This window comes from Dicentrarchus labrax, unplaced genomic scaffold, assembly GCF_905237075.1.
Source record: "Dicentrarchus labrax unplaced genomic scaffold, dlabrax2021, whole genome shotgun sequence".
Taxonomy (NCBI): domain Eukaryota; kingdom Metazoa; phylum Chordata; class Actinopteri; family Moronidae; genus Dicentrarchus; species Dicentrarchus labrax.
In genome coordinates, this window is record NW_026136716.1 from 14,999,607 (window position 1) to 15,023,088 (window position 23,482).

General features: G+C 39.3%; 1 protein-coding gene across 2 annotated transcripts in view; it reads right to left on the reverse strand.

Annotated features, from left to right (window-relative positions):
• nlgn4xa (neuroligin 4 X-linked a) overlaps nt 1–23,482 on the reverse strand; it is a 104,808-nt gene that overhangs the window by 16,214 nt on the left and 65,112 nt on the right. For both annotated transcript variants that reach the window (XM_051427254.1, XM_051427253.1), the window contains one exon: nt 709–894. In XM_051427254.1, the coding sequence (XP_051283214.1) occupies nt 709–894 (186 nt within the window). The remainder of the gene's footprint in view (nt 1–708; nt 895–23,482) is intronic.

Consider the following 23,482-nt stretch of genomic DNA (forward strand, 5'->3'; position numbering starts at 1 on the left):
ACCACAGCATCCTGCAGCATCATGCCATCCCATCCGGTTTAGTTTAGTTTAGCGTTTAGTTGGACCATCATTTATTTTTCAACAGGACAATGACCCCAAACACACCTCCAGGCTGTGTAAGGGCTATTTGACCAAGAAGGAGAGTGCTGCGCCAGATGATCTGGCCTCCACAGTCATCTGACCTAAACCCAATCGAGATGGTTTGGGATGAGATGAACCGCAGAGTGAAAGCAAAAGGGCCAACAAGTGCTCAACATCTCTGGGAACTCCTTCAAGACTGTTGGAAAACCATTTCAGGTGACTACCTCATGAAGCTCAGCGAGAGAATGCCAAGAGTGTGCAAAGCAGTAATCAAAGCAAAGGGTGGCTATTTTGAAGAATCTAAGATATGAAACATGTTTTGAGTTATTTCACACTTTTTTGTTCACTACATAATTCCATGTGTGTTCATTCATAGTTTTGATGCCTTCAGTGATAATCTACAATGTAAATAGTCATGAAAATAAAGAAAAACCATTAAATGAGAAGGTGTGTCCAAACTTTTGACTGGTAGTGTATATATACTTATATATAAGTGCAGGTCCATTTACCATTTACTATGATAAGTAGACGTACACATAAAGGAGAAATGACAAAACAATGAAAAAGGCCTTTGCATGTGAGCATAACTCTGTGTGCTTATGCATGCCTGTGAGCAAGCGGACATACCTTCTGAGTAATGCGAGAGGGTGAGCAGGCTGACGCATGATGCTCCGGCGCCAGAGCCAAAAATGGTCACTCTCTTTGGGTCTCCTTTGAAGGACTGGATGTTTTCTTTGATCCACCTGAGAGCCTGAATTTGATCCAGAAGGCCGTAGTTACCCTTGGCTGCCTGGTCTCCTGTGCTTAGAAACCCTGGATTGATGACAACAAACAGGAGAAAAACAGATCTCAACTTTAATTCCGAAAGGTTAATTTCTTCAAGGCCTTAAATCTCCCAAATCTGTGTTATTCACTGTTAAGGTGAATTAAACTGGGGGAATTAAGGGTGCTTAGCTCTCATTTGAATTCATTAGGCTGGTCTTAAGTGTGAAAATAGCAGGTTGTCAACAGGTTACTGTATAATAACTTAATTATTGCATTAGAATTGTGCCTAGTGCCTTTAAACAGCAAGTGAGTGAGGTTTGACCAGTAAAAAGCTACCAATGGAAGTGTTACTGACTCTTTTCAGTGGAAAATAGCTTAAGCCCGCTTGAAAAGCTGAATGCCATGTTAACAAGTATTGCTTGTGTAAGCCTAATATATCGTCTTCTTCTGAGCTCCATTGTTTCTCAAAAAAACTATTAAAAACACATCAGTGAGACAAACTGTTACACTGAGTGACATGTTCTTTCATTACTATGAACACCCATAATACAGTTTGTGACTCAATCCAACATACACCATCCTGCTGCCAGAAATACTTAATTATTCCGCCGCTGAAAACAGTCCCCAAAAATACACTATTTCTTTCTGTATAAGCAATATTTGTTAAAATCTACAGTGAGCAGTTTTAGGAAATGAAACTATACATTTGTGAGCATTTTTTAAAAAGACTTCCGTAGGGGGGAAACTATCCTCACTTGGAAATAAATGGGCTTGGAGCTGAGAGCCACAGACATGGTAGGGACTCGTAACTTGTCGGTCTTCTCATGGGATTTGTTCACAATTAGAAACATTTTAATAACAGCAACCTTATCGTTTAACTGACTTTTACTCCGTAGCTAGCTTTTTTTAAAATTCAAGTTGCTATTTATCTAACACAACTGTAGTTTGAGAAACATTTTATGCAGGCTGTTGTATAGACTGTGATAACAAAATTAAGCTCCAGTGGACATTGGAGCAACATTTTGGATTGGAGAGGCAAAAAGTGCTCTTCTTGGAAAGCCAGATATGTATGTATCAGTATTATAGAGGCACACAGGGTCTGATAATTGCATGAGGGAATGTCTGTTTATATATTCATATTCAGTGCCTGAAATGGGTCAGTGTTCACCAGGACTGAGTTGGCACATTGGATTTTTGTCCACATGAGTACCCTTACTTCTTATCACGTACTGCCACCTCCAGACAAGTCTAGGTACGCACCCTTAAACAACTGTCTAACAAAAAACCTTTTTTCCGAACAGCATTCTTCCAATACCCTGCCTCTGACTGACTAGTGCTTGTTGCCTTCATTGTTGATTTGGTTGGTTAGGTTTAGGCATGAATAGTGATGTGTCATACAGTGCCTGAAATGGGTAACTAAACTCACCAGTATTGAGTTGTATCCACATGAGTACCGTTATTACTTATTGCATATCGCCACTTAATGGTAAGTCTCTACTAAACACCTCTAAACCCCATTTGTTTTCAATTCTGCAAAAACCTGCCTTACTCTGCTTCTGATTGGCTATTTATTGCCTTAGTTTGGTTGGTTAGGTTTAGGCATGAGGAGTCAGATGGTTAGGGTTGTAAAAAAGGTTTGTGGAATCTTTTGTCTCTGTACTTGTATTATTAGATCTTAGTGCTGCATTTGACACCATTGACCATAATATTCTTTTACAGAGACTTGAGCATCAAATTCAATTCAATTCAATTCAATGTTATTTGTATAGCGCCAATTCATAACAGAAGTTATCTCAGGACACTTTTCAAATAGAGCCGGTCTAGACCGAACTCTTTAACATTAATTACAGAGACCCAACAGTACCACCATGAGCAAGCACTTGGCGACAAGGGCAAGGCGACCACCCACCTAGAGCCGGAGATTTGTCCTAGGTTTCTGCCTTTTAACAGGCAGTTTTTCCTTGCCCTTGTCGCCAAGTGCTTGCTCATGGTGGTACTGTTGGGTCTCTGTAATTAATGTTTTAAAGAGTTCGGTCTAGACCTGCTCTATTTGAAAAGTGTCCTGAGATAACTTCTGTTATGAATTGGCGCTATACAAATAAAATTGAATTGAATTGAATTGAATTGAAATTTTGGTCTAATTCAGGCACTGATTCAGTCTACCCCAAATTTTGACTAAATTAAAATCTTATGACAAAAAAAAGAAATGAACTACTTGAACGTGAGAAAGTAACGCTATAAAGCTATTTATGTAAATTACCTGCTCAACACAAACAACGGCTGCAAGCTTTACAGTGTCAAGACGTTACAGCTGCATTTTTCAGTTGTCAGTCTCACACACACCTGATGGAACAAATGTGCTTCTATTTTAATCGATCCAGCTGTCTACACAGGATGAGTAATGGCTTGTGCTTTGCTTAATGTGTTATGAAGATTATTTTTAAGCTTCAAGTCTATTTTTTCATTTTTACACACGTAACTACTGTGATTGTATAATGGACCTTAAGCACTGAAACTGCTGCTGCTATTCTAATGTGCTGCTCATCCTACGCCTCTTGTGTAAACAGGATGTTAGGCTCTTGGGAGGCAGGAAATGTGCAAATGAGGCAAGTGTAGGTATATTTGATCATCTTTGACGCAAAAAAAAAAGATTATTTACTGTATCTCCCATAACTGTCTTCTTTTCTAATTGAAAATCCTCTGAATCATTCTCCATTAAAATAATAATTAGTTAGCGCATGAGCCTGTTTGTAAGCCTTTCAGCATTGAATTCTACTGTTTCAAGTGCCAACACACAAACAGTTGAGTGAAAAGGCCTTTGAATTTGATTTCACCCATGGTTCCAGAAATGGTTGGCCAATAGAGATCCCTTCCAGTCAAGTGCCAGACCAACCAGCCTGGCAGGGAGCTCCACATCCGAAACTTGTTGACAAATTAGCAAATGCGCCTAAATCCATTAAGTGGCTTTCTAAATGCTGCCACTGGGGAAACTGGTGGCTCCTCCTTGCCAGACCTATGAGCTCGGCAGCCAAGACTGGCAGCAACAGCCTGTCCCTGCGAGCTGACCAAGACCGAGGCAGGGTAAATGACAAATGGGATGAGGACCGCTGGGTAAGAAAGGAGGAAAAAGAGGAGAGGTAGCCTGTGGCTCTTTGATAGAGAGCAGATCCGGTTTGTCATGGTGAGGTGGAGGGGATGATAGAGGGGGGGAGGAGGGCAGGGGTGGGGGAGGATTACAAGGCCTCTGGCAACCTCACACACCCTGTAGGATGACCACAGGCCCTGCCACTTCTCTCTCCACTCCTCCCCTCCTCCCCCCCTTTTCTCTCCCGTCGTCCCTCACCACAAAGGAGCCGAAGAGAGAAGCATGCCTACCAGGAGCTCCCCAGGATGTGTGAAGATTAGTCAAAGCTTTATTTCAAAGCTCTATGTCCTGAAAATAGACTGCATACATAACTAAGCCAACCGCCTAGAGATACATTACGGACAACATCTGAAAAACAACTATCAGAACTCAACCTAAAAAAGAACTCTAAGTGTAAAACGGTAAGTAACACAGATATGTTTTTTTGATAAAAACACTAATGATGCGAACAACTACAATGCAGAGCTGTCAGCAGGATCACTCATCTACCCAGTAATAAATATATTGTCACTTTTGAATGTTATGATTCTATTTAATTATTTTTAATAATTAAAAATGAAATAAGGCCCCATGCTTTATTCCACAGATAGTGTGGCATAAAAATTCTAATTCCAGACACCCAACCAGACTTTTTTGACAAGGCTGGCACAAGTGGGGGATTTATGCAGTGGTGGCATGAAGTCTGAGTCACAGCTTTCCAGTTTATGCAATTCGAATAGTGTTTAGGGACCCCAGTAGGCAGAAATATTCAAATACACAAGGAAAAAAATTACACATTTACACCATGTGTAAAATAACTGCATGGTTTTTGCTCCAAACTGCATAGGATTAGCATAAAGTGGGCTTCACTGCAAAGGGAGGATTTGTGGGTACCCACAGAACCAATTTTTATTCAGATATCTTGAGGTCAGAGGTCATGGGATCCCTTTGAAAATGGCCACCTTCCCGACATGCTAGCATGACACAGTTGGTACAAATGGATAGGGTAGGTCATCTAGTATAATGCCTCACAGCCTCTGGTATCAGGCTGGTATTTCTAGATAAAAAGCCATAAAAACCTTGTTTACATCCTGAAAAAAGAAGGTGTGAAAAATGGTTGGCAAACGCAGCATGGCTCATGCTGGCGCTTTGATGGCCATTTATTCCTCTGACAAGTTCATGATTTAAAATAACTGACAGCATTTTAAATATAAGCAGGGAAAAGAATGAAATATAGCTTAAAGTTAGGCTTCGCAGAAATGGAGTGGACATTTTACCCCCACTGTGTCTATCAGAGAGTCACTAGTGAAATTAGAGCCAGAGGAGAGCTGTCAATACTGAAATGGAAAAACACTCTAATGGTACACATTTGAAAATACTCTGCAGGCTGAGTTATATGATGAAAATGCTGTTTATCCTTTCAACTGGATTGCTAACACAAAATTCAAACAAATGGTGTCATGTTTCACAGTTTCACTTGGCAGATAAGTGCTTGGTTAATGTAACATAATAATAATATTTTTTTCTCTTTGGGAAACAGTGAGGAATGACGTCTTTTTGGTCACAAACTGAACCCTATTCATTTCATGGTTCCAACAGTAGAAAGGGACAGATTTTTTGTTCCTTGGAAAGGGCCTGAAAAATATGTAATTTGGTACTATTTATACCCAGAGAGTCTCAAAGTCAGTGTAAAGCAGGTGCAGCGTTAAATAAATAAATACATTTCTCTTTGTAGTAGTACATCACAGGCAAGTGTACAATATGAACAAATATGGAAAACAAATTTTAACAGTTTCAAGGAAATTCTTCCTGAAATCAACACATTTTTTATAAATTTGTTTTATAATGACCAAAGCAACGACTGGGTCTTTCTTAAAAACTTAAACAAATAAATAATACTATGTGGTACTTAATGAATTAGTTTAGGTCATTCATGTTATAAACATTACAACAGTGACCCAAGTACACTTCCCTGTGGTACCCCCAAACTGCAGCTTCCAGTTTGGGTTTAGGAGGCAGACACCCTCTCCACATTTAGAAGTAGGCTTAAGACGTTCCCCTTTGATATAGCTTATAGTTAAGGGCTGGCTCAGGTGAGTCCTGAACCATCCCTTTGTTATGCTGCTATAGGCCTATATAGACTGCCGGGGGATTTCCAATGATGCACTGAGTTCCTCTATTCCTTTCCCTCTCTTTCTGCACACATTCTTGTGAGTTCTTTGAGTTCTTGTGCTTTCTTGTCTCACAGGTTCTCATGGATCCTGGTGGTGCTTCCTGCCATGGTCCTGCTTGACTCCCACTGCTAATATTACTGATATCATTGTTATTATTATTATTATTATTTTTACAGTTACTATAATAACTCTTTGTTGCTCATCGTCCCGCATCGTTGTGGCTGTTGTCATCATTGTCATCATCTTCTTCATGTTTGTCATTATCATTATCACCATCAGTCACTTCTATTAGTGTAGTTGTTGCTACTGTTGTTGCTGTTGTGTCTGTCTCTATCCTTCTGTCTTTATCTCTTTACGGCCACCCACCTAGTCTGTCCAAGGTTTCTGCCTCTTAGAAGGAAGTTTTTCCTTGCTGCCGTCGCCAAGTGCTGGGAACTGTTGGGTCTCTGTAAATAATTTTATAAGAAGTACAGTCTAGACCTGCTCTATTTGAAAAGTGTCCTGAGATAACTTCTGTTATGAATTGGCGCTATACAAATTAAATTGAATTGAATTGAATTGAATTGAATTGAAATGTTCTCCAGGTTTGTTTACTTGATATAACTAAGCAGTCAGTCCTGTAACAATGCTGTATTTTACCTGTCATTCAACCACTGCTGTCACAGTATGTTTATGTGATCATGCTAATGCTACCTAGTGCTTTTTCTCCAAGCAAAAAACATCAAATACATCCTGGTACACTTCTTTCAACAGAAGATTTTTCAGATGTTTATCTGAGCAACATTAAGTTAATATTATGTAATTGTGTTATATAAATTGCTGTTTGTTAATAATATAGGATGATTAATTTAGCCTATAACATGCATATCTGGAACAAAAAGACTGACACCTTGAAAACCAAGATATATTATATTTTTGGTGAATAACAGATGGAGAATACCACTGAGGAACTGAGGAAACAGAGGAAACACTTCATTGTCAGCAGCACTCCCACTGCTCTTGGGGGAGCGCATTAATCCCTCCCCTCTCCTGTTTGTATTAATGCTGCCCTGACAGGGGCCAGCCTAATGTAGGTCAGTCATGACAAAGCACAGAGTGCCCACAACGACAAGGTTTGAACAGCACTTAGGCAGGAGGTCTAATGAGTGACAGCACTGATAGATTTTTAGCTATTGTAAGTGGAGCAGTGACTGAAAACATAAAAATGTTTGTTTGATTTGGGAATTTCAGGTCTAATAAAAACAAGCTGTTTTATTAGACCTCAGTCAAACTTTTTTCAAGTTAAAAAAAAAAAAAGAAAAACAATTGAAAAGTAAACAGAATATGTTTACTTTATTAACAATAAACTGAAACCATAATCTCTCCTTAACTTAGGTGCTTTAGTAGCCATAGCACACACAGTACTCACCATCTAGCCTGACTACCTCCCTGTAACTTCAGTGGGCTTCATAAATGTGTAACTTCATTCATTGGAAACAACGTGAACATACTAGCTTGCGTGCAGTCACGTGATTCTGATAATGCGTGAAATTGAGATGGACGACAGGAAGTGAAAAGCAGAATTGATGATATGGAGGAAAGTCTGTCCTGTGCTAGTTTAAACAAAGTTAAAATCAAAACATTGGAAGAGATTCTAATATTATGAAAAGTATAACAGAGAACGGAATGTTGGCATTTTGGAGAGACAAGAGATTTTCACCTGACAACAGAAATGTGTTTGCAGAGCCAGATATGAGCACAGTCAGTTGCATTTGGTGAAGCTGAGCTGACTTAATCTGCACAAAACATCTGAGTTGAAATTTAAAATGAATTTTTCCCCATGTCCCGAAAATACCATCAGAGTGTTATCTAAATGCCACAGCATGTTATTGTACACAGTTTAATGTTAAAAAGTAGCAGCATCAGATGACAGCCGAGCAGCGTGAGTGACACAAATGACATGGAGTGAAATGGCACTGCAGCTCTGTGGACAGACGGTGACCCGGCAGAATGCCAAGTGCTTGAGCTTTTAGCACAAAATGTTCACAGGCCAGAGAGCAATATGAGTCAATGCATGTGTTTAATTTCATTATATCACTCATGCTGAAAACAAGGAGAAATGTCTAATTTTATCTCCTCCTTTTTGCAAAAAGCAAATCAAGATGTGGGCTCTGTCATTTTCTTGATGTCAGTTTAGTTGCATTTGGTGTTTAATAGTGTAATATTGCAACATCAAATACAATATAACATGCAGTTAATGTAGTAAGGAGATTTGTGGTCACGTGCAAGAACTGTTTGACATAAATCTTATCATATCTTTGCATGAAGCTTGATTGCCTGATTTACTCCTGTCATTTTAAGTCTCGTGTACACTTTTGTTTCCACTTAGCCACAGATTTGGGATTAGGGATACACCAGTCAAATCCAATGGATGGTAATGCATTAAAGCTTGAATGTGTAACATTTAGGAGGATCTATTTGCAGAAATGGAAAATAATATTCGTAGGTAGGTTATCATTAGTGTATTATCACTACAAAATAAGAATTGTGTTTAAGTGGGTCCTCTACTGGTCCACCATGTTCAACGGCCATGTTTCTACATGTATGTATTCACTTATGGCTGTTACAGCCCCACAACAGTCCTTTCCTCATTTGATGATAATTCCAATGAGTTCCACATAGTTAGGAATACAGATTTTGAAATGAGCAAAAGAGAGTACTGGTGTAGGCCTGGAAATCAGTATTGGCAGACATTTTGAACTGGTGCATCTCTAATATTCGTCTCTGCTAACCACATCACAAATCATACTCATTTACTATACTCAGCTATCTCGTGCATTTTGCATGGGTCTTATAAAGATGTTAAACATGTGTCACATGCACAACAGCGCAACTGCATGATAGTATCAAAACTGGTTAAAGTTGCTTAATATAGCAAACAGGACTGCATCCTGCAAATACATTTCCAGAATTACAGATTTTAACCCTCAGTGAACTCCTTGGTGGAGGATTGGGAGCATTTTCTAGTCAAGTGTCTAGTTGGATGTATTTTGCATGTTATTTAGTCTGTTACTCTTATATAGGCTAACAAAAACCTTGATTTTATTAAACAAAAATAGGCTTACTAGGTCTAAAAAAAATAAATTTTGCCCTTGGACAAATGTAGTTGATGACCCCAGCTGTAGAGGCTACTTCCACATGACTGCTCACTGACATAGTTTCACTTGGATCTTGGAGATAAGTATCCTCTAACATCTTTTAAACATCTGGCTAGAATGTGTCTCAAACAACCTTTCATGGTGGATTTCAACCCATCTCTAATGCCTCTTGGCTGCATTTATACTTTTGATATTGGAAATCAACCTGATCTTGCCTCAGACATGTAAAGTGGCTAAGTGTAAACGGGCTGTCTGCAATTCATTTCCAGTGACATTCTTAAATTAGCTGCAGGATCCGGATCATTGAGATCAGTGTGAAACACGAAAACAAACATCCTGCGAGACCACACTCACAGGCAGTGGCATATTAATTGTAAATGGAGCAGCCAAAAGTCTTGCCTTTCTTATGTTAGTGATCATAAAAAATAAAGTGAAACCAGGAGCAGCACATTTTTACATCATCTATAAATCTAATAGAGAAGAAAAGAAAAAAGTAAAGGTCCTTTATCATCGTATGAAGAGAGGCAGAGCACACTGACAACATGACAGTAATAGTACTTAATTGTGCTCTCTGTCCAGAAGATAATCTCTCCCGCGGCTCCCGGATGAAATGTTAATTATCAAAGGGAATGATGGGAAGGGAATGGTTTAGGATAAGCTCAGCAAGGTCAGTCCAGCTCAGCCGCAGCCACACTCAAACCTCTGTCTGTTAGATATGAAGTCGTCCACCAGGCTCAGGTCTAGACCGACTTCAAGCACGATCACAGGAACGGCAAAGGTGAAGGGAAGACAATCAAAGTCGGCCAATTTCTCGCCAACTGATGTGTGTCATTAGGCTGAAGTATTAAAGCCCACATGGGGCTCGCCTGGTGTTAAACATAACCTGCCCTAACTGACAGTGCAGCAATGAAACAAACACACCACAGCTGTCAAAGCGGTGTCAGCCCACGCTGGTGCATTTGAGGGTCATATCCTGTGGCAGATTTTGGATGACAGCGGAGCAATGAGTCACACAAAGAACGACATTATGATAATGACTGCAAAAGACAAATGTGGACATTCCTCCACAACTTCTCTTTTTTTTCCACTTAAGCTGCAGATTAGCTGTGGTTGGCTAGGCTACGTCCTGTCTCCACAGACTAGACGTATTTGAGGGTAATTTAGAGGATGACACCGATGTCATTTTTTTCATCATCATTAACGCTTGTGAAAAAACCTGGAATGTATTGGCCGCTCAAACACTACTACAGCAGGTTCTCCTCATGTCCCAAAAATCCATTAAAAAGAGCTCACGGAGACACAGTGCAGCCTCCACTAATGTCATCAATCATGTTCAACAACACGTGCTCTGCAGTTTTGTCTTGCTGTGACTTTATTACACAGTTAATTACAAGTTTAATGGGACTATTTTAACTTTTTCCATTACCTTGCACTGTTACTTACTTCTGGTGGTAGTGATGAGACAAAACAAAGATGAAGGCTGGGAGGTGAAAACACAGTGATCTCTGCATATTCACTGTAATTTGTAATAATGCAGTGGCTACAATACAGTTGTCATGAATAGGGAATTTAGCTATAGAGACCTAAACCATTTGGCTGTAAACATGTTTATTTCTGCTGTAAAGTTGGGTATTTCAATATGGGGCCTTATGGAGAGTGGACCTTCTGTAGCCAGCCTCAAGTGGCTATTCAAGGAACTGCAATTTGTGTTACGTCCATGCTGGCATGATTTGGTTGCTGCTTGGTAGTAACTGGTTACATGTAATCGGCATTACATAATTAGATTGTTAACAACAACTATTATCAGCCCAGATTACATTTAAAAAATTGTTTAACTGGATTATAGTTAAATTGTCAATGATTACTTAAATGAATTTTGATTATGTCTTTAAAATATGGTACTTTTAACATTTTGAATAAAGTGCTTAATAGTAAACTTGGCATGGGGCCTTTGATTAAATAACATCAGCAACAAAAGCTTAAACAAAAAGCAGTTTATGTAAAGGTAATTTGATCTGACCAATTCTAAATGCCCAATATGTTCTATTGTATATCAAGGTAAGTTGCTCCTCTCAGGTTGCCTGGAGGATCTATTGGCAGAAATCAAGGATACTTCAACATGTGGTAGGAGGAGCCGGGGATCGAACCATCAACCTCACAATTAGGGGATGACCCGCTCTGCCAAAGCACCACAGCCGCCCCCAGTGTTATGTTATTGTTACCTTAGAATGAGTCATTTATATCTACAGATGCCATGGGTCGACTTCCGTGGAGGCCTTTGACCAAGCAACAGTATTGACGAAGGTTTTTTACCGGAATAAACTTTTTGTTCAGATTTGTTTTAACACAAATGATAATTTCTATACATTTTAAACCCTAACATGATGGTTAAATGGCTGTTCCAGAGCAGAATCAGAATTCAATTATTCAATTCAATTCAATTTTATTTGTATAGCGCCAATTCATAACAGAAGTTGTCTCAGGACACTTTAGATCAGAATCCGCCTATAGAATCCACCATACTGTAAAATGTACTCTAAGGTGATTAAACCCCACATTACAAACAATACAGAGGACATGCCCTCTGTGTTTTAAATAGTATCTAGATTCTTGCATTGGCTCTCTATATTAGTCTCTGTGAGCTGTATTAATGTGACAATGAAAGCTGGTGGCATTTGCCAAAACTGCAGTGAAACTGTATCGGCTTGATTGTCACAAATACACTGACTTTCCATGGGTTTTGATGGTGACAGACAAAGAGTAAAATCACTCTTTAAGGTCACCTCTGATCAAGTTTTAAAAGCTTAGCAAACAGGAAGCTAACTATAGACTGAAACCAAAGGCTGAGTGCAAAAAGAAAGCTTTAATGCCTGCTTGAACTGACTCATCAACACATCTCCTCCATCCTGTAAATTATTCTTGCTTACTAATTCATACAATGCCAGTCGCACACACACACCACCTAGCTTAATTATTTGGGGATGTTTTTTTGAAGCAGGTTAACAAAATGAGGTTGGGTTTGAAATCTTGTCTCCCAGTAACAGGGCACAAGTCTTCTCCTCGTTGTTTACTTTGACAATGAGAGATATCTGTTTCACAGCATCAAAGAGAACAACAGTGAGTTCATTAGCTGATCTAGGACGAGCCATCTTTGGGCACAGATACACAGATCTATGTATGTATTCTGTGTCTGTAAATTGGGTGTAGGGACAGTATCACAGTCTGGTGGTATGAGGGCTGCCTTTGTATCAGGTACTAACAGATATCTCAGATCCAGATTAGATGTTGTTGCTCAACACTCACATCCACTGATAGATCCAGAATATAATCTTATATAAAAACTCAATGTGACAATGAACTAAAGCTGTAATACAAATAGTAACGTGAATGGACTACTTTTATATAGCCTCTTTCTATTCTTTTGACCTCTCGAAGTGCTTTACACTACATGTCACATTCACCCTTTCACACACATTCATACATACTGATAGCAGAGGTCAAATTATCATAAGAAACAGAAACTGATGCTCATTCACACACCAATGGCACAGTATTGGGGAGCAATTTGGGGTTCAGTATCTTGCCCAAGGACACTACAACATGCAGACATGCAGCCGGGAATCAGAGCGCTAAGTAAGAAAAAAAAGAAATACATTAGAACTACCAAAACTAAAATAAAATGAGCAAACTGGGTAAAATGGAAAACTTCCTGAGGTCCCAAGACCAGAGAACAGTAAAATCCCTGAGCTTGCATTTAACCTCATCTTAAGGCCTCAGTTCCTCTCAACCTGGGGTCTGAGGATGCCCTGGGATTCTTAAAGGGGTTCTACAAAAGTTTTAATATCACTGTTATTTCATCAGGTAGAGACACTGAGACAATGTTTAAGAATGACTATTCTGTTTATAGGTTTCACTCTCTTCACTGCTAATCTGCCAATCTACAAAGTAGACCGTTATGGAATAACTAAATCTATCAGACGGGGATCCCTGAAACTACATCTTATCAAATACACCAAAAAGATCAAAATCCAGTTGTAAAACCATTAACATTTTATTTGAAATTATGCTCCCATGCTGCATAATCTTTCTTTCTAAACTCCATTTTAAAGCTGTACTCCGGCCACAGAGTTGGACTTGTGGAAGGAAGATTAACAAAGATAGATCAAAATTTGTAAAGCCATCCTGACCATTTTTGCCCCTATATGGATCAAGATGCAAAAACTCTGGTTCCTACATTGCCCATAATCCAACTTTATAACATCTTTTCATTAGACAGTCCCTACCAGGTAAACACAATTCCATAACCCCTGGTTTTGACGCAGTGTCTATAAATTTACTCTACAGTCTACAGGCCTAAGCTGAGGTCACAACTGATGACAGTCTCTATTAAGAAGTGACATCATACTCATGAAATAATTACTCCTTTTGAGCAAGCATTCATTTCTTTTAATCTAAGCCTTTAATCAAGGGCTATTCTGTGGAAAATGTGCCGTTTTTACCCAAACCCTGAAGAGGGAAATGTGGGACTGAGATTTTGTTGTTACATTTTATAAATAAACAACATTGCAACATTAGCTCTGTAATTGTTGGAAGGAGTATTGTATCAGTTCTGCAGATGCTAAGCTGTCTTTATGCTAAACTAAGCTAAATACATCCTACATTTGAATCTCTGTACTGAACTTTTTTTAATGTGACCAAATAACTGAGCAACTACAGAGGTGTTGATTCATGAGCAGGTAGATGTGGATTTGATGCATTTCTATGTGATTAAAGACACAAGGTAATGCAGGTGGTGGAATGGTTTCCGAGACATTTGATTGAACTTAGAGTGCTGAAAATGGGTTTCACTGAGGTAAATCAATGTGAAAATCAAGGACAAGAAAGAGAACAGAAACATTTACATACATATTTCAGAAAAAAATAAAAAAATGAGTGAAAGAAGCTTTCTGCTCACTCCTCATTGCCCTCACTAAAATGCTTCCTGAGATTAATTTGCTGAGTGAAAGTCATCAACATGCAAGGGGGAGACGCTCCAGAGAGATATTCTACTGCAGCAAGCCCCTCTCAACTGTGGAAAAGTGCGATTGGTTACACATCCATTCAGCCGGGGCGCTACCCCAGTGATCCACCGGCGTATGTTCATTAAATTCTGCAGAGCTAATTAGAATCTATTTGACATCCATGGGGAGACATTTGCACAGCTTGCAGAACTGCACAAACAATTCACGGGCACAAGCAGCCGTGCACACTGCAGGCATTTTAAATGGGGAAAGATGCCGTTACAGCATGCAAGGTATTGGGCGGTAAGTAAATATAGTGTGTGACTTTATTCAACTTGAATTGTCTCATTAGCTGTAACCGTGCATGTAATGAAAGCACTTTTGGCCATTACTCCTCCTTAAACAATATAAGCAGCCAAATGACAGCCTATATTTATCATTGTTCATTTGTTTTATCTGACTGCTGACTCACCTCCCCACTGAAGGAGCATCAAAATGAAAAATCCATGACTCTATATTTTGCAAAGCTTGTTCACTCTGATATTCATCTCATGCCATCTCTGATTTGGATTGTAGAAAGGCCAAATGAGGCCTGAAAAGGCGAAAAAGAAGAAACTTGCCTAAAGAGTTGCCAATCAGTGAAAAAATGTGTCTTTTTTTCCAAGTGTAAATATTTTATTACATTGTTATGCACAAGTTGCAATAGGTAAATCTTATAAAAATAACTTTCTGTCATAGCTGAAACTTTCACAACATCTTGCCAGCAGTACATGAGACGGATAATCTGTGAAAAAAATCAGGTTCCTCTGAGTGCTCCTAATGGCGTTTGCAAGAATCTACCTATCTCTACGAAAACAACTAATGAGAGCCAAGAAAAATAAATACTGCCCCTGGGAATGAGACTCAACAATCAACTACTTTCAAGCCAACCCAAAGCGGCTCGCTATTTTTCTGGGCTCTGATTGGTTGTCTTCGTTCAGGCCCATTGGATTCTTGCAAATTCCATTAGGAGCACTAGGACGAGCCAGAGGAATCAGAATTTTTCCCAGATTATCTGTCTCATGTCCCTTGTTGGTTTTATTTTGTCCACAAAAATCTGCTAAAGATCCCTGACATTATGTAATAACTCATTTCCATTTCATTATGTAATAACACCAACATTTTATAACAATCTGCTGCATTTTGTAATAAATTATAACATATTGTGGTGGCTTCTACAAAATGTATGAGTTGTTTTTGATGTTTTGAATGAGCTGAATCTTTTTCATTGTCTTTTTGGGAAACCCTGTCAAAAGACTTTACACATTAAAAAAGTAATCTACTCCTTCTACCTCATTAAAAATTCCAGAATGTGTGAAGATGTAAATTTAGTTCTTTTAAAGTCATTTCTATAGGACAGAATATGTCTCCTACTTCGCTGTTAAGTCCATTCTCAGTGTATGTGCAAGGGTGGCTTCAGATTTCTACATCACAACTGTTGCGTACTTCCAAACTATATGTGATGTCACAAATCATGCTTGTAGGCCACGCCCCTTAAAATCTGATTTTCAATGAGCACAGAGAAACGTTCTACTTTCAGCAGATGAATGTGAAAACATCCTTCTAGTGTCAAACTCTGCACATACATCATTCTGCACAGTGAAGCTCAAACATCCAACTCAAGGAACTAGTAGAAGAACTGATTTTTGAATAGACCGGAACTTTAATAAGTACACACTAAGTCAATTTTGACACAGGTAGTAATGCAGGACTCGCCTGAGACCCTTATCTTTAGTGGTGCAAATTCCAAAACAAATTTGCAATTAATCCAATTACCACAAACAAGCTGACACACAGAGTTAGGGGCCCCAGGGGAAGCCCACTTTTGCCTGCCACTTTGGCAATCTAGCACTGCTAATAGTGACCCCAAATACTAAAATACCCCCGCCCCCAACTAACTCATATTTTAAAATTAGACACAGGCGAGCTTCAAAACAACAGCGCATGAGCACAGAAGACATTTAGGATTTAGTGCCGTTAGACAAATGTATAATGACAATAAATGTGATGTGAGATATTTTGAAACGATATGACTTGCAATTATGCTTTGGTATCTCATAATTATGACATTATGTGTTGTTGTATTTTACACATATATTATAATTATGTGGAAAAAAGATCATGGCAAGATACAAAAATATATATTTTCTCAGAATTTGGACTCGTAATTATGACATCACCATATCATTATGCAGCTGTTTTTTTTATAGAAGTATAGTAGGAGATCTGTAATCTCATAATTACAAGAAAGAGACAAAATGACAAAGCAACATGATTACAAGCTTAATTTTTTTTACAGGAGACTATATCGTGTAATTATCTTCTTTTTTGTAAATACAACTTTTGTGATTGCAAAATCTGTATCTCACAATAACAAGAAAACAAACTTTTTGCAGGACCGTTTCTAGTAATTACAAACTATTGTTATTATGAAGTATTTTTCTCATAATTACGAGATGTATTTCTGTGGTTAACACAAACTTAATTAAAAGTTGAAAGTTTAGTGCTGGTGACATTGAAGTCATGAGATCATGGTGTAGATTGTTAGCCTAACGTGGGCTTTTTACTCCTGGCAACGGCCTTAAGAAATTAGAAAAGTGATGTTCATATTTTAATTATGTTGGTGAATAAAGCATGTATCATCAACCTTTGTTCGCCATAGAGCTTATTTTCTGCAATAATCCAAAATAAATCCAATACAAAATTTCATTGGGTTTTTGTTGAAGAAACCAGGATGCTAACTGCTAACTGCAGCTCTCTATGAGGATATACAGTCCAAACAGAGAATTCATATCTCATGAGATATCTTTCTCGTACATATCAGATGCTGATCTTGTAATTATAAGACTGACTGAACTCCCAACAAGCACTTTAGTGTTCTCCAGTTCTAGTACATAATGTAATGTAGAATATTTTGGATTCTCAGTGGATGTCTCATTTTACATTACATTACATATTTCAAATTAATGGGATTATTCAGGTGATCGTGTTCTCAGCTGAGTAAGAACATGGCGGCAGAAAGCAGGAGTGTCACAGTGGGAATAGTTGGTGGTGCCCTAGTAAAGACTGAGCGTTGTTTCTGCAGATGGAACATGAGTCAATCAAATTTCATGCCATGTTGTTGGGCTTTTTACACGACACTGTGTCACACTGCGTTTGGTACATGCACCTCAATGAGCACTGTTCAAACACAGCAGGGACGATGTGTAATATCCATGGTTCAATATCAGTGTGAAGGAGCGCAAACCGGGACGAATCACCTTGAAAAAACAAACCGCAAACTTGTTTTGTCACATTCCAGTGAGGAGTGTGATGGCGAGATCCCGAGGCTTATGACTCCCCGAGTGTTTGTCACTTCATAAATGTCAGCCGAGTTGTCAAACTCTGACTGTCAGTCCGAGTCAGGGCTACTTCCTTTTCCTTCTCCTCTCCCCAACTCCCATCCATGACGGCGGGCCTGGGGCAGGGCTGCTGCAGCTCCGACACCCACATCATTAAGGCCTCATCATCGCAGGCTGTCCACGTGATGGTGCACACTCAGGCTGTTAGGAGACTGACAAGCCTGATGGAGAATCTCTCCTGCTAAACAGCCAACGAGGACGAATCCAATGGGCACCCACGGGTCTCTCTGATACAGGGGAAAAAACAGGCCTATAGGGTGTGTTCCCCTTCAAAATATTCCGTCTTTTCTCTGCCTTTGCCCCCCATAACACTCACCCCTCCTCCCGTCATGCGGCTGAGTTGAGTGGGGATGTCAGCCCCCTCTTAGTTTTCCAAATTGCTCCCGAAACCTAGCCAGCCATGGCAGATCTGCATTCGGCAGAGGACGGAATGAGGGCACACGGAGAGGAATAAGTTTTTCCGAAATGAAACATGTAGATGTTTCTGAGCATGACGGCCCCCGGGAAACAGGCTTTTTAAAAAGGGTGAAGGAGTCACTTAGTCATACCGGCGGATAAAAGCCGACCTTCGGGATACTTGCGCAAGGACGAGGAGGCGATCTCTAATGATTTGATTATTGCTGCATAGATGTATGTAGGCATTTTCACGTGTAAAGGAGCCTCTTTGATGAGGATGCAAGTGAATTAATGGCAAAAATGAGAATTCAAATCAAAGTAAGAACTGCACAACATCAGAGGGGAAGTATATTGGTATAGTTTGGGACTTTTTTTCCCGTAGGCATACTTTACATTCAACATTAGATCTGATTTTCTTCCCTTGATTTATTTATTGTCTTTCTCCTTTTTTCTTCCTTTCTACCCATTTTAATCCATTCCTTGCTAGCCCCTGTCTCCCCTCATTTTCTCCCTTCTTTCTTCTTTCCTTCTGTCCTTCCCTTATACTTTCAGTCTCTTGCCCTGATTTCCTTCTTATTTCTTTTTCTGTCCCATCTGTCTTTCACACTTTCTATTCTTCCCACTTTCCATTTCTTTTCTTCCTTGATTTCTTGCGTCTGCTTTCCTCCTTCCTTCCATCTCTTTTTTGTCCTAATTTGCTTTCCTTGCTATCCTTAATTCTTTATTCTTTATTCTTCCATTTTTTATAAAATATCATTATTGCCTTATTTCCTCATTGATTTTCCTCATCCTAGCTTATTCTCTCATTCCTACTTTTCTTTCTTCCTTCTGTCCTTCAATCATTCTTTCCTTGATGGCATTTCTTCCGTCCTTTCATCTCTGCTTCCTCATTTTGTTCTTTTCTACCTTTCCTGTTATTTCTTTCCTTCCTTTTTTCCCCCTTTTTTCCTTTTCTGTCTTTCTCCATCTTTCCTCTGAAAGGGTGTTCCAAACTTCCTATCCTTCCTTCTTTCCCCATTTCCTTTTTCATTAATTCCTTTGTACTCTCTGTTTTCTCTTTTCTTCCTTTCTACCTTTTATCCCTTCATTGCTCACCTCAGTCTTTCCTCATTCCTTCCTTCCTTCTATCCTTTGTCCTTTCCTTAAACTTACAATATCTTCCCCTGATTTCATTCTGCCTACCTTCTTCTTTCTTTCCCCCTGCTGTTCTTTTCTGCTTTCTATTCTCTTTCCATTTATTTTCTTCTTTGATTTCTTGTGTCCACTTTCCTCCTGCATTCCATCTGTTTTTCCTCATTTGTTTTTTTTCCTATTCTTCATTCTTTCTTTCTGTCCTTTGTTTGTACTTTCAATTGTTCCTTCCTTCTTCCTTTTGTAATTTGTTCCCCCTTTTGGTCTCTTCTTACTTTGTACCATCTGTCCTTCCTGAAGATGATAAATATAAAATATAATTTTTGCCTCTCTTCATTGCCTTCTTTCTTTCCTTATTGATTTCCCTCATCCTACCTTATCTCTCACTCCGCCATGTATTTTCTTCTTGCTTGTCTTACTTTTATTTCTTCCTTCCCTTGATGTCCTCCTTTCTTTCATCTTGTTGTCTTATTTTCTCCTTTGTTACCTTTGCTGTTATTTCTTCCCTTCCTTCTTTTGCTTTCTTGCTTCTGAAAGGATGAGAACTCCCCTGTGTGTGTTCCAAAGTTACTTCCTATTCTTCCTTTTTTCCCCATGTACTTCTTTCATTCTTTCCGTACTCTCTGTCTTTCTTCCACTTATTTCCCTCCTTATTCTGCCCCGACTCTCCTCTTTCCTTGTTTATCTTCTTCCGTCTTATTGTGGTTGGAAGAAAAAAGTAAGGATGGGTTTATCTTATTTCTCATTCCTTCCTGTCCCCCTGTCCTTACTTGTTTTATTTCTTGCTCTCCTTCTTCATTATTTCCGCTAATTTCTCTCTTCTGACAATTTTTACTTTAGCCAACTCTTCACATTGACCAATGTAACTGTTAATTCTCAAGTAAAAATTTGACTGTAAGGCTTTTACTTGTAACACAGTATTTTTTCATATCGAGGATCAGAGTATTTCTTGTTCAACAGCAACAGCACCTCCCTCTTCATACGTGGACACACTGAGGTGCACATTCGCTGTCGTCTCCACACTTTACACTTGACGTCTGAGGAAACGGCAGACAGCAAAGAAGGAAATTGCTGGAAACCTGAGGCTGCGGCAGCAACAGTGGACCTGGCAGTGAGGCTTAACAAGCTTTCCGCTCTGACCCCAGCTGTGCTCAGGCCCCATTCTCGGACTCCTCTGCCAGCGATGGCGTACATATTGCAGGGGTGTATGATGTGTGACAGAGCTGTCACAGGTATCAAGCCTGTGTGCGGCAAATCCACTGACTGTGGCGAGGAGCGTGGGGAGGACAGGCGGGACGGAGGGAAGTAATGGGGGTGCTGGAGGGGGGAGAGGAAGGGAAAAGGGAGGGGGGATCTCCGTCAGAGTGACAGCTCGTCCAGGTGGGGGACAGCTGGGTGACAGTGATGGAGGGGGAGTAGCTCCAGCACACACTATCATCATGTCCCTATAGTCACTGCTATTCTTTGCTGTCTTACAGACTTTCTATACTGCTAGAAACCCAGGAGTGTTTGCAGATTTGTGCAATAAAAGCAGATAACACAGTGTGCAAACATACTGACTGTATATGGAGCTATACACACACACACATTCACAGGGAAACCACTAGACACACACCACTGCTCAGGCTAGATCTGGGTCACAAGGCATTAAATCCCCTTGTTCATCATCTGCCCTTACACACACACACACACACACACACACACACACACACACACACACACACATGGGTGGAAGCACACACTGCAACCCACTACTGTCACCTCACCACATACCATCTGTCCTACAAAAGCTGGGCTATGAAATCCATCAGGGTCTAACAGGTCAACCTCCACAGAGCTGCCAGACGCACGTGAACCAGCCAGCTGACAATAGCCACGTCTCTGCTAACAACACCACAAACAGCCGGGGAGGAACTCATGAGACTGGAAAAAACTTCTATTTCTGATTGAGATGTGTATACAAATAATAAATCAAAGAAAATATTGTCTTGATGGTTATAAATGTAACTTTAATTTATTTTGTCTGTATAAAATTTTTAGGTTATGTAATACCACAGGAAAACTTCAAAGTTAATATGTCATACATAAAAAGTAAGAGGTTTGTAAATATGTACATTTTATAAACCGAAAAGAAAAGATTTCAATCCCTCTGTGATGAAGCTGCTTGTTTGTTCGAAATTACATTACAGCAGAAACACAAAATACACAAAATTTCCAATGAAGATCTGTCATTGTGGTGTAATAACAAATCACAGCTGCCAACTCTTTTAGAAGTGCTTTTTTATCATTGTTATTGGGGGTGACATTAACTTTGAACTTTGCAAATTCAAACTGGGCTGTTTTGTAAAAACTCCACACAGTGGCTCATAAAAAATACATGAAAAAAGAAGGTTTTGTTATTCCAAACCTTTTCTAAAACAAGATTTAAAAAGAAAAACAGCATATTAAAGGAACTTGGAAAGTTGGATTGCTCTCCCTTCAAATCCACAAATAATTTGAAATAAAATACTTTTAAAGACACTTAAGTCATGTTGGCCAGTCATGGCCCGGTATACTGCCTGTAAGGACGTAAAAACATTAGGAATTTAAATACACCTTTTAAAATTAGCCATTTATATTCTCATAATAATAACAAGTTAATAAGTCAAAATAGCTTTTAATTACAACATCTGATTAATATGTATTTGAACATAGATTATGTGCCTTTCATAATTTGGATTAAATATTTCACAAAGCACTTTGACACAGAGACTTGGCATGAAGCTTAACCCTGATGTTTTGATCAATGAATCTTCCATTGTTCATAACATGTAGCGTTCGTTGCACTTAACCATGATTATAACTGCGTAGGAACCAACGTTTTTTAAATAGAATGGATGGAGCAAAGCGCTGATGGAACAGGAAAAAGAGCTCCTCCTCTATGTAGTCTGTTTGCTCAGCCTTTGCAGTTGAGTTTCCAGTAGACAGCTTTTATGTCCTGACAGTCAGGCCAATACATTGAAATAAGTCAAGTAATAATATAACACTGGACGGCAATATTTGCTCAGAATTAAGTTTTAGAATTAAAAAGTCAAATTTTACCATAGTTGGCACATTTTGTGTGCATGCCTATTGTGTTTCTACATGAACATCTAAACTGATTATACAGAAGAAGAATTACTTTTTTAATTTCCATGAGGAAATTATTTTTTGACTTGAATTTTTACACTTATAGGCCCGAAATACAATCACACACTTATAGACATGCAATATGGAGCAATGGGTTACCACGTTAAGTGCCTTGCCCGAGGGCACCTTGACAGTGCCCAGGAGGTGGACCTCTCCATTTACCAGTCCACACTCCATACTGTGTTCTGTGCTGGTCTTAAACCGGACACCTACTTGTTCCCAAGCCAAGTCCCTACATACTTAGCTATTGCTGTTATAAAACATGAACATTATGTTAGAAAGCAAGTCCTAGACTTTAGACTCTGTCTCAAAAAGCTGAACAAAGTAACAGATGTGGCCTCATCCTTGGTAGTAATGACACTTATGTGTGGACAGTCGCCACCTGTCTGGTCTGAGTTCAATCTTAAGTCAGCGTGACTCATGCCCTACCCCGGATCCCAAACAACAATGAGTACTGTCAGATGACAGTGCTGCCAGTTGCCACCCTGACAGTTACCCAGTTTGCTCATTTAGTGGCCGCTGTGGCTACTTGGTGTAGGCTACTGAAAATGTTTGTTAAAAATTATGGTTTTAATAAAATTATTTTGGGTAACATTTAGCAGGATATATTGGCAGAAATTGAATATAATATCACACACAAAACTACTGTTTTCATTAGTGTATAATCACCTGAATATATAAGGTTTTGTTACCTTGGAATAACCTACATTTAATCTAACCAGTATCAATCTAAGTCCTCAGTATGTTTATAAAAACATAATTCAAGTGAGTGTGAAAATTAATTCTTGCAGCAATGATCTTCCATAGAAGAACGCCTCCATGTTGTGACCTTACCATTCTTGGTCAGACTGCTGTAGAATACTGTCAGGCAGACTGATTGGCCCACTGATGGAAGTGACCATAAAAAGGAGAACAGAGAGGTCTCAGAACAGAGAGAGTCAGAGAGATAGGGAGAGACATGGAAGGAAGGAATGCTTTCTGTAGAATAAGACAATAAAGACTGTCTGGTGGGCAGAGGGAGATCAACAGAGCTCAGGAAGAAACAGAAATAGCCATGTCAACTGAA